The 18,264-nt window shown below is 39.7% G+C and overlaps 1 protein-coding gene across 6 annotated transcripts in view; it reads right to left on the reverse strand.

The window, feature by feature from the left end:
- The window catches only part of RASGEF1B (RasGEF domain family member 1B), a 632,176-nt gene that overhangs the window by 437,001 nt on the left and 176,911 nt on the right, over positions 1 to 18,264 (reverse strand). For 3 of the 6 annotated variants that reach the window (XM_032400635.1, XM_032400628.1, XM_032400631.1), the window contains exon 2: positions 17,067 to 17,114. Coding sequence is in view for 3 of the 6 variants with exons in the window: in XM_032400628.1 (XP_032256519.1) it covers positions 17,067 to 17,114 (48 nt within the window). In the remaining 3 variants the exon portion in view is untranslated. Of the gene's footprint in view, positions 1 to 16,795; positions 16,911 to 17,066; positions 17,115 to 17,378; positions 17,448 to 18,264 lie in introns of those variants that run through there. The other 3 variants (XM_032400630.1, XM_032400629.1, XM_032400627.1) reach the window with 2 other exon arrangements.

Consider the following 18,264-nt stretch of genomic DNA (forward strand, 5'->3'; position numbering starts at 1 on the left):
GCATGGAGCACTGGGTGTTATGCACAAACAATGAATCATGGAACACTATATCTAAAACTAATGATGTAATGTATGGGGATTAACATAACAATAAAAAAATTTAAAAAATAAATAAATAAATAAAATCTTTAAATCTAGCAAAATTATACTCTTACTTCGGGAAGTGTAAGACCCAACAGGGTCCCCCCAAACCTAGAATCTGTGTCACACAATTTAACACCAAATAATTGTATACTGTTTCCATTTGATATTTTTATATATGTTGTTCTCAGTTCCCATCAAGGTCATCACCTAGGTGGCCAAGGTCAGACCTCACATTTCCCTGTTATCCAGCAGTCCACCTCACCCACCAAGCATTTAGCACATGCTCAATAACTACTTTTCATACAGCCTTTTCACAAAGATGGTGCCAAAGGCAAAGAAGGAAGCCCCTGCCACTCCCAAAGCCAAAGCAAAGACTTTGAAGGCCAAGAAAGCAGTGCTGAAAAGTGTCCACAGTCACAAAAAAAAAAAAAAGAAGAAGAAGAAGATCCACACATCACCCATATTCCAATGGCCCAAGACATTGCATCTCCAAAGGCAGCCCAAATGTCCTGGAAAGAGTGCCCCCGGGAGAAACAAGCTTGACCACTATGCCATCATCATCATCAAGTTCCCCCTGACTACCGAGTCAGCCATGAAGAAAATAGAAGACAGCAATACACTTGTGTTCATTGTGGATATCAAGGCCAACAAGTACCAGATCAGTCTGTGCAGAAGCTCTATGACACTGACATGGCCAAGGTCAACACCCTGATTAGGCCAATGGAGAGAAGGCCTGTGTTCACCTGGTTCCTGATTATGATGCTTTGGATGTTGCCAACAAAATTGGGATCATCCAAACTGAGTCCAGTGACTAAATTTTTTCACCATAAAAAAAGAAGTCTTGGGGCACCTGGGTGGCACAATCAGTTAAGCACCAGATTCTTGGTTTCGGCTGAGGTCATGATCTCAGGGTCCTGGGATCAAGCCCCATGGCAGCCTCCATGCTCAGCAGAGAGTCTGCTTGGGACTCTCTCTCTCTCTCCTTCTGCTGCTCCCCCACCCTCTCTCTCAAGTAAATAAATCTTTAAAAAAAAACACTTTTCATATAATTAAGTCTAATTTCAAAATAAAACCCAAACTATTAGATAAAAATTGCAAATTACATTCTGGAACACATTTCACCAGATATTGACATGGCTTTCTCCCTTATTTCATTCAGGCCCAAGCTTATAAAACAGCTCCTCAGAGAAGCCTTCTTTGACTATGTAATAGAGAACTTCCTACCACTTTCTATCACCTTATGCTACTTTTTTTCTCTTCTTAGTACTGTGGACCTGATGTAGTGTTGAATATACTCCCCACTAGAATATGAGTTCCACAGTCTTTCTTACTCACTGCCTTATCCCCAGTGCCTATAACAGAACCTGGTTCATAGTGACACTCAATAAGCAAGTATAGAACAAATTAATTTTTGAATGAATTAAATTTGTATTTACACATGAAAAATATATATGTGTGTGTGTGTAATTGACCTAGCGAAGTTTTAAACTACCAATACAAACTTTTATTTTTTAAATTTTTATTTAGATTTTATATATGAAAGCCAAATAAATTTGACGCAACTAACTGACCACTGTAAAAAATCCAAATACCACAAATGTATAAAACAAACCATTCACTCACTTCAAAGGCAAGCATCCTGAAAAGCCTGGGGCATAGCCTGGAAACTTCTCTGTATATATACAGGTATAATAAATGATAACTAATGAGTAAAAAGTTGTAAACTTTTAATCCTTTCAAATATAATCCACTGAAATTTAATCTTCTGTGAATATAAAGGACTCTATGAACAAGAACTTTTTTTAATATTTAGATTTTAAATATTTACTCTCTGAGTCTGTTTTCCCACCTGCAAAATAGAAATTTAAAAAATAACTAACCTATAGGATTGATACATGATATAAATGACAAAAGATATCTAAAGTGCTTAGCACAATATCTGGTTATTAAAATTTAAAAAATAGATGATAGATAAAAGATAAATAAGTTCAGGGACCAATGAAAACCCAAGAGAATGATCTACCCATGACAGTGGAAGACAAAAAAGCTGCTTGGAAATGATGGTATCAAATTCTGAAGGATCACTAGGCATCAGTCAAACCTAGAGACTGCAGGCAGAAGGTCATTCTAGGTTGAAGAAAAAGTATGTTCCTCAAACAAGAATTTTAAGAGCTGGCAGTCTTAGAGAGGGAACCATGTTTGTGGAAACATCTTGAAGGGCTATTCTGCAAAGGGAAGGTGAAGTCACAAGGCAAAGAGACTCAAAACAAGGTGGAAACTAAACAAAAAGTGAACCAGAACTGCAAGTGGATGAGAGCAGAGACAAAACTGAAGAGTGAGAAAACAGAAAGCCTGGCAAAACAGTAAAAACCCAATTTATAATTATTTCCGTCTACAGTCGAGCTCCATTTTACATGTAATCACAAAATATTTTTGTACACTTTGACTAGTCAGTAAATTTCCCAGGAAGAAAGCTATCATATAAATTTTATAAAGATTAAACTTCGATAATTTGGAATTTTGCAAGAGTTCATCACTATATTAGTTTCCTTTTGCTGCTGTAAGAAATCACCACAAACTTAGTGGCTTAAAACAATACGTATTTATTATCTGATCATTTTAGAGGTCGGAAGTCTGAAATGGGTCATCAAGTCTATGTTCCTTCTGAAGGTTTTGGGGAGAATCCCTTTCCTTGCCTTTTCTGACTTCTAGAGGCTGCCCACACTCCCTGGCTCATGGCCCTGCACCACTCCAACCTCTTTTTCCATTGTCACATCTTCTCTGACTCTGACACTCCTGTCTCTCTCTTATAAGGACCATGGCAAACACATTGGGCCTACAAGGATATAACCACTCTATCTCAAGATCCTTAACTTAATCATATCTGCAAAATATGCCATGTAAGCTAACATATTCAGTTTCTAGAAACTGAGACCTGAACATCCTTGGAAAGGCCATTATTCTGTTTACCACAGTTACCATTTTGGGAAATCACGTCACTGACTATAACATTGTTCATGGGGCTTGAGTGGCTAATATAAAAGCAATCAGACTGTGTTATTCACCGTCCCATTCTCAATGATTCTAAAAAGAGGTAAAAATATCTGACAGCTTTCTATGTGTCTGGCATGGTCCTGCCCAAGAATTTATATTTACTTCATTTATTAACTTAATTCACTTTTCTTTTATTTCTTCTTATACAATTATAGCATTTTTAAAGTATGTGTAAATAGGTTATATTGTCCATACAAATACTAAAGGAATCATTACAAAATGTTTGTTATATATTTACTGCCAAAGGGGTTGTTGGATTTGGGAGGACTGAGAACCCCTGATTTAGAGGGTTAATTATTATTTTTAGTGAATGCAGTGCTCCTGGAAAATCTACCATACGTCTTTGAAATCTGGCTGCGGCCTCAGCAGCAAGTCTACAGTTGAAGGTAAATATTCCATCAGAATTATGCCACTATAGTCAACAGATGTGCTTGTAGCGTACCAGAAATTTAACTGAACTTCTTTCTTACCCCTCAGATACCGTACCCTTCTTGGCCAGCCCTCTCAGCTCCTGGCCCGCTGCCTCCTGCCCTGTGGACCCGGGCAAACTGACACGTAAGGGAGCACTTGGAGAGTCAGCAAAGGATCGCAGACAACTGGGCTCTTCACAGTTTCATGAAGGATCACAAGAGGAGAAACGAGGCTCCACTGATGAGCACTCTTATAGTGTAGTGTAAAGCCAGCAAGAGATGGCCAGGAACAGGGTGAAGGCAGCAAAAGGACCAGAGGACAGGGCAATTCAGACTGGGAAGAGAGACCTGTGAAACTGGGAACGAGGGCCTGCTATTTCGGGTTATGGTGAATACCTCTGGATATCTACTAAACTATTGATACGTAGAGGACAGGGGAAGAAGACACAGTAAGGAAACTGAAAATAGGCTGGAGTGACTTCAGACATGCTCCCAGAGACTGAAGCACCATTTCACTCAGCTCTGGGGCTGAGTTACATGGGCGCATTTTCAGTGCCAGGGAACCCTTGCTCTCCATTCTGGGCTTGAGCTTTATGGTGAAACAGTCTCTTCCTTTTACTCTTGCCTCTACCAACAATAGTTATTTGTTCATTGGCCTGGTCTCACTGTCTTTAGGTTTCTTTCTCTCTGTGTGTGCATAAGTATTTCCTGATTCTCTCTCTCTCTCTCCCCTGCCACCTCTCTTCCTCCTTCTCACTCTCCCCCACCTCTCCTAACACTGGGTGGAACAGAAACCATCTAGTATAGGAAAACCAATAATCTATGTCTTCCCATCAAATTAAATTCAGCTCCTCCAGGCCAGTCTATACACGACTGCTCTGAGGTCATGAACCTATCCCTAATCCAGTAAGAATACCAGGATAGTGGACTCACTTCAATATCTGCAGAACTTAATGATCTAACTGTGGGCTGAGCCATCCCATAGTACCATGGACACAAGCAGTTTCTGGAGTCAAGCTACCTGAATCCTGGCTCCATCAGTTATTAGCTCTGACCTGGGCAAGTCACTCAACATCTTTAAGCCTCAGTTTTCTCAGATGCAAAATGGAAAGAAGGATGGGAAATAATAGAATTTATTTCATGAAGTTGTTCTGTATATCAAACTTTTTTAAAAAGCTTGAAAAGGTGGATGAAAGACCTCAGTGTGAGACAGGAATCCATCTAAATCCTAGAGGAGAACATTAGCAGTAACCTCTTTGACATCGGCCACAGCAACTTCCTTCAAGATACATCTCCAAAAGCTAGTGAAACAAAAGCAAAAATGAACTCTTGGGACTTCATCAAGATAAAAAGCTTCTGCACAGCAAAGGAAACAGTCAACAAAACAAAGAGGCAACCCACAGAATGGGAGAAGATATTTGCAAATGACACTACAGATGAAGGGCTGGTATCCAAGATCTATAGAGAACTTCTCAAACTCAACACCCAAAAAACAAATAATCAAGTCAAAAAGTGGGCAGAAGATATGAAAAGACACTTCTCTGAAGAAGACCTACAAATGGCTAACAGACACATGGAAAAATGTTCATCATCATTAGCCATCAGGGAAATCCAAATCAAAACCACACTGAGATACCACCTTACACCAGTTAGAATGGCAAAAATGGACAGGGAAAGAAACAACAAATGTTGGAGAGGTTGTGGAGAAAGGGGAACCTTCTTACACTGTTGGTGGGAATGCAAGTTGGTACAGCCACTTTGGAAAACAGTGTGGAGGTTCCTCAAAAATTTAAAAATAGAGTTACCCTATGACCCAGCAATTGCACTGCTGGGTATTTACCCCAAAGACACAGATGTAGTGAAAAGAAGGGCCATATGCACCCCAATGTTCATAGCAGCAATGTCTGCAATAGCCAAACTGTGGGAAGAGCCGAGATGCCCTTCAACAGATGAATGGATAAAGAAGATGTGGTCCATATATACAATGGAATATTACTCAGCCATCAGAAAAGATGAATACCCAACTTTTACATCAACATGGATGGGACTGGAGGAGATTATGCTAAGTGAAATAAGTCAAGCAGAGAAAGTCAATTATCATATGGTTTCACTTATTTGTGGAACATAAGGAATAACATGGAGGACATTAGGAGAAGGAAGGGAAAAATGTGGGGGGGGGGAATTGGAGGGAGAGATGAACCATGAGAGACTATGGACCTGAGAAACAAACGGGGTTTTAGAGGGGAGGGGGGAGGGGGAGTTGGTTGGCCCAGTGATGGGTATTAAGGAGGGCACGTACTGCATGGAGCACTGGGTGTTATACGAAAACAATGGATCTTGGATCACTACATCAAAAACTGATGATATATTGTATGGTGACTAACATAACATAATAAAATTAAAAAAAAAAAAAGCTTGAAAAGTACTTAGCTCCATACCTGGCATAGGCTAAGTATTCCTAAATGCTGGCCAAATTTTAGCCTATTGGCCAACAAGATCATTTTATACATCATCGATTTTTTGGCATTAATTTTATTTATAAAATATTGCAGTAAATTTTTTAAAATCATGCCTTAAAGTATTTATCATGATTACTAAGTTTTTTAGCACCCTCTTAAACTTTGTATCTACCTTGCTCATCACTTCCTAGATCTAGACCTGGTCATGACAGTGATGCTGTGATTCTGGAACCATCAGCTCAGGCAGCAGCCTCCCAGAATCTGATCATTTGCATTTTAATGTCCAGATTTTCCTTGCGACTCCTCTTTTTGTTGCCTATTGTATTTCTCCCTCCTATTTTATCCCTATATTGGTTTGTCTTGTGATCAGGTTATTGATGTTTGAGAATATATTTGTTTGCAATATTCATGTTTCGAATAATGTCTGGACTTTGAATTACATCATTATGTAGGAAGCTAGGATATTCATGTATCAGATTCCTGTCTTTAGTTCCATTTTTAAGGATAATTATTCTTAGCTTAAACAGAATGCAGAACTACTATTCTGTAAGTCAAGGGTCTGATAGGAAATGCAAGATTTATGAAACTGAATTATCTTTTACCAAAAAGTCTTAAATATCATAATACATTAGAAAAAATTCTGTTTAAACTGAAAAAAAAAAACAGTTTAAAATAATTCTTTGCTAAAGTCTAACATGTTACTAAGAGAACTTGAACCCCAATTAATAAATTTGCTAAATAGAATGTGTTCATAAGAAGACAGCTGGGGTTGATCTCAGCTAAAATATCTATATAAGGACTTAAAATGCCTCAAAAATAGAAGTAGTATAATATCCCATAGAATAGAGGTCAAAAACTCAAATATCTCTCAGGGCCATGAAAATGATAACAGGCATAAGGTGGAGAGTATCAGGAAGACAATGGGGAAAAGTGAGGAATGTGGTGAACTGGAGGTGCCTTGCCCTGTTCAGAGGAGGGTGGTTGTTCAGCTAGAGTTGATTACTGTCATTTGGAAATCCATGCTAACTTTCCAGATATTCCAATATTTTAAAACAAACCCCAAATCCAGGTATTTATGTAAAAACATATTTAAAAATATTGGTTCAGTATTTTTAAAAGTCACTCAAATGGAGCTCCAGTCCAAGATGGCAACATAGAAAGAACCTGAACTCACCTCCTCTGCAGAACACACCAAATTACACCTATTAATAGAACAATTCCTTTTGAAGAAGAACTGAGGGCTGACTAAACAACTACTAAACAAGCCAAAGACAAGGAGAACAACAAGAGAATAGCAAGAGAGATAGAGACACAGTAAAAAAGGGAACCCCCACTCCCAATGCTACCAACAGCAGTGGGGGAGATAGTATTGAGGGACCAGGCATAGATCCCTCTGTCCTTGGGCACAGAAAAAAAAAACCCATGATTTAAAATAGCAACTAGCACATAAAAGAGACAACACAAACTCTGCCAAGAAATGGAGGAGCTGCAGGAAAGCTCTCTAGGTCAGAGGGAGAATGACATGGTTTATATTCCCACCCTGATTTAAAAGCCTAGACCAAAGGGGGTGCCTGGGTGGCTCAGTCAGTTAAGCGTCTGACTCTCAATTTCACCTCAGGTCATGATCTCAGGGTCATGGGATCAAGCCCTGCTTCAGGCTCTGCACTCAGCAGGAAGTCTGCTTCTCTCTTTCTCTCTCTCTCTCATCCTCTCTCTCCCTCTCTATCCCTCTGCCTCCCTCCCAGCTCTCATACACATGGTCTCTCTCTCTCTCTCTAATAAAGAAATAAAGAAATAAAATATTAAAAAAAAAAAAAAGCTAGACTGGAGCAGGGTCCAGACACCATAACAGGGGAGTCTAGTCCTCTCAGTTAGCTTGCAATTTTATTCACAAGCCCACCCAGCCCTAGACGTGCTGAGGCACAGAAAAAAGTCACAGTTTAAAAGGGCCAAGGAACTGCAGGAACACTCTCTCTGCCTCTACCTCAAAAGCCCAGACTGGTCAGGGTCTGGCCATCATAAGGGGGGCATTCAGATGCCATAATTGCAGGGTCCTGAGGCTATAACTTGTGGGTCAAATTGTCACAGAAAGTTTGCAACCTCAGCAAGCACAAGGCCCACCAGCCATCCTGTGGTGCTGGGGCACAGAAACAAGCCATGGTTTTATGGGATTTTTTGTGGGTTTTTTTTATTTTTACTTTTTAATTTATCTTTTTAATTTTTAATTTTTTTTCTTTTTGGTTTTGTTCTTTTCTTTCTTGTTCTCTTTTTTCTTCTTTTATTATCTTTTTACTTTTATTATTTTTTTTCTTTATTCTCCCTGTAAAAAGTCATGGTTTAAAAAAGTAACTAGCAAATACAGCCAAGCTGCAGCCAGCCAGCAAGTCACCAAGCAACCACAGTCTGCATAGGGGTCACCATATGTAAGACCATTCCTTCAACTTGAGGAGAAGTAGCAGTTTTGCCTAACCCATAGAAACAAACACAGAAAATCAAGCAAAATGAGGAGACAGAAGACTATGAACCAAAAGAAAGAAGAAAACCTCAGTAAAAGAATGAAATGAAACAGAGATAAGCAATATGCCTGATAAAGAATTTAAAGTAATGATCGTAAAGATACTCACTGGGCTGGAGAAAAGAATGAAAGAACTCAGTGAGAACGTCAATAAAGAGACAGAAAATACTAAAAAAAAAGAATCAGAGTTGAAGAATACAATAACTGAAATTAAAAAACAACACTAGAGGGAATCAACAGTAGATTAGAGGATTCAGAAGAACATATCAGTGATCTGGAAGACAGGGTAATGGAAAGCACACAAGCTGAACAGCAAAAAGAGAAAAGAATTTTTTAAAATGAGGCTAGATTAAGAGATCTCTTGAACAACATCAAGCAAACAAACATTTGCATTATAGGGGTCCCAGGATAAGAAGGAGAGAGAGATGTGTAGGAAATTTATTTGATGAAAAAATAACTGAAAACTTCCCTAACCTAGGAAGGAAAATAGACGTCCAAGTCCAAGAAGCACAGAGAGTTCCAAACAGGATAAACCCAAGGTGGTACACCACGGCACATAAGAATTAAAATGTCAAAGATTAAGATAAAGGGAGAATCTTAAAAGCATCAAAAGACAAAAAGTTACCTAGAAGGGAAAACCTGTAAGGCTACCAGGTGACTTTTTAGCAGAAACTTTGCAAGCCAGAAGAGAGTGGCATGATATATTCAAAGTGCTGAAAGGGAAAAACCTACAACCAAACATACTCAGAAGGTTATCATTCAGATTTGAAGGAGAGAGTTTCCCAGACAAAACATGATGGACCTAGAGGGTATAATGCTAAGTGAAATAAGTCAGATCGAGAAAGACAAATACCATATGATTCCACTCACAAATGGAATCTTAAAAAAAAAAATGAATAAGCAAACAAAAAGCAGAATCAGAGCTATAAATACAGAGAAAAAAACTGATGGTTTCCAGAGGTGAGGTGGGTAGAGGGTTGAGAAAAATGGGTGAAGGGGATTGGGAGGTACAGGAGTCCAGGTTTGGAATGAATAAGTCATGGGAATAAAAAGCAGAACATAAGGAATACAGTAAATAACATTGTGATAGCGATGTTAACGGTACAGATGGTAGCTACACTCGTAGTGAACATAGCATCAGGTATAAACTTGTCAGATCACTGAGTCGTACACCTGAAACTAATGTAACATTGTGTGCTAACTATGCTCAAATAAAAAAAATCACTTAAATGGACAAAACAAAACATACAGAACTGTGAATACCCAATCTCTGCATAGAGAATTGTCTTTGTTATAAGAAAAGAGGAAACAGAGATACATCTTCATTTTTTCCTTCTGAAATCCTATCTAGAGCATTTCTGGACCATGGAAGATTTTAAATTTATACAAATCAAAATACCTTCTTTGTTTCAGTTAATCTAAAATAAAAGACCACTTAGAGAAAGCTGTGGATACAAAATCAAAGTTTTTACTTCAGAACAGTCTGGACACAAGGGTATCCAGACCAATTCTGAGATGAAGTGCCATGAATTTTTCAGAGGTCATATTCCCTTCAATTAAGAGAAGAAATTGCATTGCATTTGGATTGCTTTATGGACCCTTTGTGACATTTCCCAGTATAACCCCCACATAGTCTCCTCCTGCTTCCAGGTTTAAGCTCATTGGTAGTCCCTTGTAGAGAGACTGTCATCCTGAAACACTGGGTTGAATTCAGGCTAGAAAAGCCCATTAGAGGACCAGCTTGAAGAGACCTACTGAAATTCAGAGAACCACAGAGGAATTGGGCAGTGACCATATTTAACATTTAACAAGGAGAGCTGTACTTGGAGGCATTATTATTTCTCATTTGCTCCAGAAATATATGGCAGAGGCTTTGAGCAATCCAGGTCGGGCCTCATCTCCCATAGCCTTTATACAAATACATTTGTTCTTTGATTAAATGAATGCTTAAAATTATAGGCCTAAACCACCCTTAAAGCCAACTCTTTTGAGTTAGAGATACTAGGCTATAACTTTAGCAAGTCTGAGCATGCATTCTATCTTTGGAATGTCTCAGGGTATTGGAAAATTAAGGGAGAGAAGACAGGAATGAAGGAGACCTTTGGCCTGAGCCACAGAGGACTGAGACATGGAGGGACTACAAACTTTGGTTAGACTTAGATTGCTCTCAACCAAGGCAAGGGGGGAAAAAAGGAATAAAATGAAAAGTGAAATGACTCTAATACCCATTTAATAAATGCCATCACATTAAAAGTCCATGACACACTTTCAGAGCCACAGCCTAAGGCTCCTATTTTCCAAATACTATTCAATATAACACAAGTCCAAGAGGGGGAAAAAGCACTGGACAGACAGTCCCCTGGAGCTCATGGCAATAGAATTTGACCTACATTGCTGAAATGCCCAGTTTGTCCTTCCGGGTCTTTTAAGGATACAATTCAGAAATGAGATAACTGTAAAAGTTACTGTCAGTGTGTGTGATTCACAGCCATTGATCCTTTGAACAATATTTGTCTGAAAAACTTCCCTCTTTCTAGAAAAGTAAAATAGCATTTTTAAAAAGCAAAACATAGAAATGCTAATTCAGGTGTCTTTTACTTTTGTTTTTGTTTTTCTGGAAAAAATAGTAGGCTCTCTTAGAATCCCTATTGTTGTACTCTATAGAGATGATCTCCATCTCTTTTAAATTCATCTTGCTTGTTTTGTCATTTTTCATTTGGGCTGCATCTTCCAGAAAGCCACTGGGCATCTTTCATAGGCCATGAAAAGATAACACAGATGAAAGATAATATGGACTCCACTTCAAGGAGTCTGATTTCCTTTCCATCTCCTGCCAGGACCTTCAAGGGGAATTGCCACTACTAGAAAGCAGTGACTTTTAATGTCCCTTAAGCTAGATTCATTGTTCAGATCCTCACAGCTATGTAAAGGGCCCAAATGACTCTCTCTGATGCCAGCGGAAACACATGAGCAGACAGAATTTTAACTCTTAAGATGCTCATCTTCTGGTTTTTACTTCTTAACTTGCCCAAATCTAACTATTCCATTAAAAACTTCTTTGTACTATTGTTACATAGTGTGTCTCTTTCCTTACATTCTTCCAAGTGGGGCATAGATCATTCTCAGGGACTCAGGAGGCTCCATGCAGGAAATACACAGCCAAGAACAGGAAGGACACTTGAGAAAACACACAAATTGATATAGAATTTGAAGACAATCAAGCAAAGGCTGTGAGTCATTTGGGAGGAAGAAAAGAAAAAAGAAAAACTGATCCAGCAATCACACTCCTCGGTATTTATCCAAATGAATGGAAGACAATTTGTTCATGCAAAAACCCACACATGAATGTTCATAGCAGCTTTATTCGTAATTGCCAAACCTTGGAAGCAACCAAGTGTCCTTCAGTAGATGAATGGATAAACAAACTGTGGTACATCCAGACAATGGACTACTGGTGTTCAGCGCTAAAATCAAATAAGCTATCAGGACATGAAAAGACATGGAAGAACATTAAATGCATATTATAAAGTGAAAGAAGCCAGTCTGAAAAGGCTACATATTGTATGATTCCAACAATGGGACATTCTGGACAGGGCAAAACAGTGGAGACTGAAAAGATCAGTAGCTGCCAGAGGCTGGGAGCAGAGACTAGAACAGGGGAAGCACAGAGGACTTTTAGGACAGTGAAACTATTGGGTATAATACTATAATGGCAGATACATGTCATACACTGTTTGAAACCCACAGAATGTTAAACACCAAGAGTAAACCCTAATGTAAACTATGGACTTCAGGTGATAATGAAGCATCAGTGTAGGTTCATCAGTGTAACAGATGTACCAGTCTGGGGCAGGATGCTGATAGTGGGAGAGGCTGTGCATGGGGGGCGGGAATTGAATGGAGGGTGCAGAAGGGCAAAAGAACACTGCTGATGGAGACTAACGGTAGAGTTAGAAAATGAAAATAATACCACAGGAAATGTGCAAGAGCCTTTTTTAGTCTTTAGCAGGAAAAACTATAAGCTACTTCTCCAGGGACCTGAGACTAATACTGGGCTCTATTATTGTCCATAACACGGTTTAGAGTATGGGCTGTTTTTTCAATACACTTATCAACATTTAGGAAGCTCTCAGATATTAGGTGCCACAAAGAAGGGGGTAGAGGAAAGGCACAAATATTAACAAAACACAATTTTTGTTTGGAGGAGAGCTTATAGTTGCATGGGAAAAAGGGATATTACACTCATTAATAAGGAAGTTGGCAGGGAATGGAGTGGGAGGAAGGAGATGATCATGGGCTGAGTAGCAAAATGCCAACCTCGGTGCTTCAAATTGGAGCACTGACTCCCTACCCACTAGATACATTCGTGACCCTAGGTCATCTAATCAGTTAATATTTCCTCCAGAATCGATCTTACAGGTAAATGATATCATTTTAGGAGAAAGGATAAGATCTTTCTACCAACCCAAAATTGTCCCCTGCTTGCTAATGCCAGAAATTCCACCCTTTCATTAGCTCTGTCACCTATTAAAATGCAAACACTCTTAGGAGAGATTAGACTTTAAGCCATATAATTCAAGTGTAACTTACTGTGAATTTATTTATCAGATCTGAAAAGATGGTTTTTTTTTTTGTTTGTTTTGTTTTTTTAAAGATTTTATTTATTTATTCACGAGAGACAGAGAGAGAGAGAGAGAGAGAGGCAGAGGTTGAAGCAGACTTCCCACAGAGCAGGGAGCCCGATGCGGGACTCGATCCCAGGACTCTGGGATCATGACCTGAGCCGAAGGCAGATGCTTAACCATCTGAGCCACCCAGGCGCCCCTGAAAAGATGGTTTTAATAGAAGAAAGGATATACGTTGTAAACTTAAGATCTCTGAACACCAGAGAAATGTTTGGGCAGGAGACAGAATACTTAAAACACTCCGTTATTGTAGGCTTTGGCAGTTCAATTTTCTTTCTGATTAAAATCGAATGAAGGGGCACCTGGGTGGCTCAGTCGTTAAGCGTCTGCCTTCGGCTCAGGTCATGATCCCAGGGCCCTGGGATCAAGCCCCACATCAGGCTCCCTGCCCAGCAGGAAGCCTGCTTCTCCCGCTCCCACTCCCCCTGCTTGTGTTCCTGCTCTCGCTACCTCTCTCTCTGTCAAATAAATTAATAAAATATTTAAAAATAAATAAATAAATAAATAAATAAAATCGAATGAAAACAGTGCAACCACTGAATATTTGCAAAGCAACCAGAACATTGATTGTATGTTATTTTTACTACCAATATGATTATGAATCTTGAAAAGATACTTGGGGAGTAGAAGGTAAGTTTTGTGGAAAGGGGACAAAAGAGCTTTCTATTTATTTCAGACTCGCTCACTGAAATTCTACACTGGGGCAATAGAATATTCATTTGCCAAATGAACAGCTACCATGCTAGCCTGCAGGTCAGCTTCCCCTTAAAGTTCTGACCAAAACTCATATATAAAGCCATTCCCTCAGTTCTTTGGGAATACCAGGATACTTGGCACTTTTAAGCAAACAGAAAGTAAACACAGAGAGGAAATAAAGCATAAAAACAGCCTGATTTACACGGGAGGGTCCTGATCCTTTCTCGGTTAGCGATTTCTAAGGCTCTAAGGCCCTGCCTGTTCCAGGTCCTATCTCCCAATCTATCGACCATGCAAGAGCAAAAGGGCCCATAGAGCATGAGAGCACCCGGCCTGGAGCCCTTAACTCTCACATCCCTGCACACAAACATCTTATGACCTCCCGCCAGGGGCCTAGGAACTTCCCAGTGCTGCTGCCTCCCAATCTCTCCCACTCAGTCCCTGTGTCTGGTCACTTGTTCAAGAGGTTAAGAGCATAAACTTTGGAGCCAGGTTGGCTGGGCTTCATTTCTGACCCTGCCTCACCCTAGATGGGTGTCTTAGTACATTCGGGTGGCTATAACAAAAAACAACAGACCAAGTAGCTTATGAACAACAGAATTTATTTCTCACGGTTCTGGAGGCCGGAAGCCTCACATCAGGGTGCCAACATGGTCAGGTGGGGGTTGCACACGTCTCACTGTCACGGACTAAGGAAGCTCCGTGGGGTCTCTTCCATAAAAGCATTAATCCTATTCATGAGGGCTCTGCCCTCATGACCCAAGAACCTCCCAAAGGTCCCACCTCCTAATACCATCACCTGTAAGAGCTAGGATTTGAATTTGAGGGCACACAAATAGTCAGACCATAGCACTGGGCAAACAGAGCTTAACACATCTGTCTCAGTTTCCTCATCTACAAAGGGAGCTAAGAATTGTACCAGTTGCTAAATTACTATCTCTCATCTCCAAACCCATCTTTCTGTCACCTGCTCTGTGATCTAGGCCTGGGACTCTGAGAGACACATTCCTGCGTAGTCAGCTGGCTTCTGCTTAGTTGTGCCAGTGGCAAGCGCTACAGGGGCTGCAGAGCCGGGGGAACAAGAAGGAACTTGTTCCTCCAGGCGTGCTTCCTCTGGGCCTCACCTCAGCACCACCACCCTTCTCTCCTTCCTGCAGAGCCCCCGAATCCAAGCTGTGCATCGCGGGCACGTGCAGAATCTGCCTCACAGCGTGCTGGCCGGCACCCTCTCTTCAGACGTCTGAATTTCAACGCCTCAGTTGGGGCCCTTCCTCGAAGTATCTAAGAAGTTTTCATAATCCCATCTCTTTCCCTTGATCCCTCAGCCCTGGGGGTGAGACCTGCTTCCTGGTAATTGCTACACCCGCCCATATGCTTCTGACTCTTTCCGTTACCTAGTTAACTTTACAACTAGTTAACAGTTCTTCACATTAAATTGCCTCTGTTCAAATTATTGGTGTAATTTCATTCTGCCGACAGACCCTGGGGACACAGGCACACCTATGTCAGAGGGCTATAGAGAGGATTAAATAAGTGCTCATAGGGGCGCCTGGGTGGCTCAGTCGGTTAAGCATCTGCCTTCGGCTCAGGTCATGATCCCGGGGTCCTGGGATTGAGCCCCACATCGGGCTCCCTGCTCAGCGGGAAGCCTGCTTCTCCCTCTCCCTCTGCTGCTCCCCCTGCTTGTGCTTGCTCTCTCCCTCTCTCTCTCTGTGTTAAGTAAATAAAAATCTTTAAAAAAAAATAAAATAAAATAAATAAATAAGTGTTCATAACTGTTCCTGGAGCAGTGTTTGCTCTACGGGTGTTCGCTGTTATGAGCTGGTAAGTTTGAAGCGGGGCTGGAACCCGTGTCTGCCCATCTTCTTCCCAAACAATATGATGTTCCGCTAATAAAAATAGCTCCTATGTTCTTAGGCACTGGGCTTAGAGCTTTCACAGATGTTACCTCTTTTAAACTCCTTAAGCACCTCTTAGATGCTTTGCATTCTTGAAGTGTTTTTTTCTCTAACAATTGACATCAAGAAAGGTATTCCTAGTTAATACGTCCATTATCCTAAAAGGTTAGGCAAGTACTCCAACAGGCTCAAACATCGACATTAGAATAATAATTTTTGGGGGCGCCTGGGTGGCTCAGTCATTAAGCGTCTGCCTTCGGTTCAGGTCATGGTCCCAGGGTCCTGGGATCGAGCCCTGCATTGGGCTCCCTCCTCAGCGGGAAGCCTGCTTCTCCCTCTCCCACTCCCCCTGCTTGTGTTTCCTCTCTCGCTGTGTCTCTCTCTGTCAAATAAATAAATAAAATCTTTAAAAAAAAAAAAAGAATAATAATTTTTTAACAGGAGCTTCTCCAAATTCTAATAAATCTATTTATATCACTGCCCTGTGTGTCACCAGGAATTAACATAATTTAAATATATGTAAATGTGTGCGTATGTGTCTGTGTCTATCTGGGGATTAAGATTTTGGAATTTCAAATTTTCTATTGTTCTGTGTATCTAAAGGACCAATGAAATAATATAGGATTTTAAAAATGAAGTGCCTATTTTGTGCTAGGCATTAGGATATAAGTGTTGTCACAAATGTTATCTCATCCCATTTTATCCTTAAAATATACTACTCTAGTAGGTACAATCAACTTCTTGGTACAAATATGTCCAAGGTCACATAGCTAGTAAAGTAACAGAACCAGGAATTGAAACCAATTCTTTCTAACTCAGAGCTCATGTTTTAGCCAATTCACCATGGGTCATAGGTGAGGGTCATTCTCCATAGCAGATCCTGAGAGAATAAAGTTTAGTGAAAACAGGAACTGAGATAGAAGCAAATTCCTTTACTTAAAAAGTAAAGGGCTTAAAAAATAAGAGAACTGAATCTGGTACATTATCTTCTGACCTTGCTTTCAGAATTGCTCGTAAGCCCTGGGAAATTCTCAGCTTCTGTCACTGGGTTTCCAGAATCTCTCTCGTTCCATTTCATTTCAAGGATTTCTTCTCCCATTTCAGTTTTGCTATTGTAGAAGCAAAGTAAATGAAAATCCCAAAATGCCTTATTTCTGGGAGTATCCTTACCTTCCCAAAACAAGTCATTCTCTTTGAAAAAAATAAAAGCATCCGCCAAAATAATGATATTTTAAAGGAACAATGTAGAGGGGAAGAAAACATACCTTTTGCTTCGTGCTTGATTTCAGGCCAACTCGGGAGTGACTTTTGGACTAGAGGAAAAATGAGAAAGAAATCTATGAAGAACACAGTATACAGTAGGACCTATTTTGAAGTCATTTCTTCTAGAAGGCGGAAGTCTTAAGTTAAAATCCTTTTCCCTATCTTTCCTTCACAGCCTCCAGAAATCTAAGAATGGAAGCACAGCTATAGACTCCAGTGTTGAAATTTACATACGGAACAGAAGACTGCTGAAGTCCTAGAGCTGAGAATGTAAAGACGCACCTACGCTTTGTCAATGCCTTGCTCATACTTACTGATTCAGCAGCTTTCTTAGAGGACACCGCAGAAACCACACACTGCAGCACAGGAGAAATTACCTCCAGCTATAATAAGACAGAGGGAAAAGGGGGAGAAATGAATAAAAGAAAAGGTCTGAAAGAAAGATGAGAAGGAGAAGAGGGAAACAAAGGCTCTGTAAAATGGAAAAAGACAAAATAGGAGCAGAATGAGGAAAAAAGCACATTTATGGCAAGATTTCCCACTGCATTTCTATAGGGCAGAATTTAATCTCTGCTAATTTCAATACATCTTCATTAGACTGAAACAAAGCTCTCAAAAACATTAGTTTATATAGAAGGCTTTTTGTTTTCCAATTTGTTCATGATTATCTAACCTTATTTGGAATTAGGAAAGGTAAAACAGGCATTACTCTATGCATGAGCATAGTTTGGTATAGAATACCAATATGATTTTTCTCCCAATGAGAAAAAAGCAAAAGTCAAACTATGTTTAGCATTCAGATAGTGAATATATTTGTTTCCAAGTGTACCATGAATCAAAGTTAACTCTAAACCAATTACCACAACACAGCTAGAAAAATGTCTAATTCGGTATCCTCAAACTATTGGATCTCAGGATCCCTTTACACTCTTAAAAATTACTGGGGCTCCCAAAAAGCCTTTTTTAATTGGGTTATATGCATAGGTATACATTGTATTAGAAATTGGAACTGAGAAATTTTTCTAAATAGGTATTTATCAATTCATTTTAAAATAGCAATGATAAACCCATTCCATGTTACATAAAATACATTTATGTTTTTCATATATATCCCTAAACACAAAAAATTAGTCAGAAAATGGCATGTTTTTATATTTTTGCAAATCTCTAATGTTTAGTTTATATAGAAGACAGCTAGAT

Source organism: Phoca vitulina, unplaced genomic scaffold (genome assembly GCF_004348235.1).
Source record: "Phoca vitulina isolate PV1807 unplaced genomic scaffold, GSC_HSeal_1.0 scaffold3, whole genome shotgun sequence".
Lineage (NCBI taxonomy): Eukaryota > Metazoa > Chordata > Mammalia > Carnivora > Phocidae > Phoca > Phoca vitulina.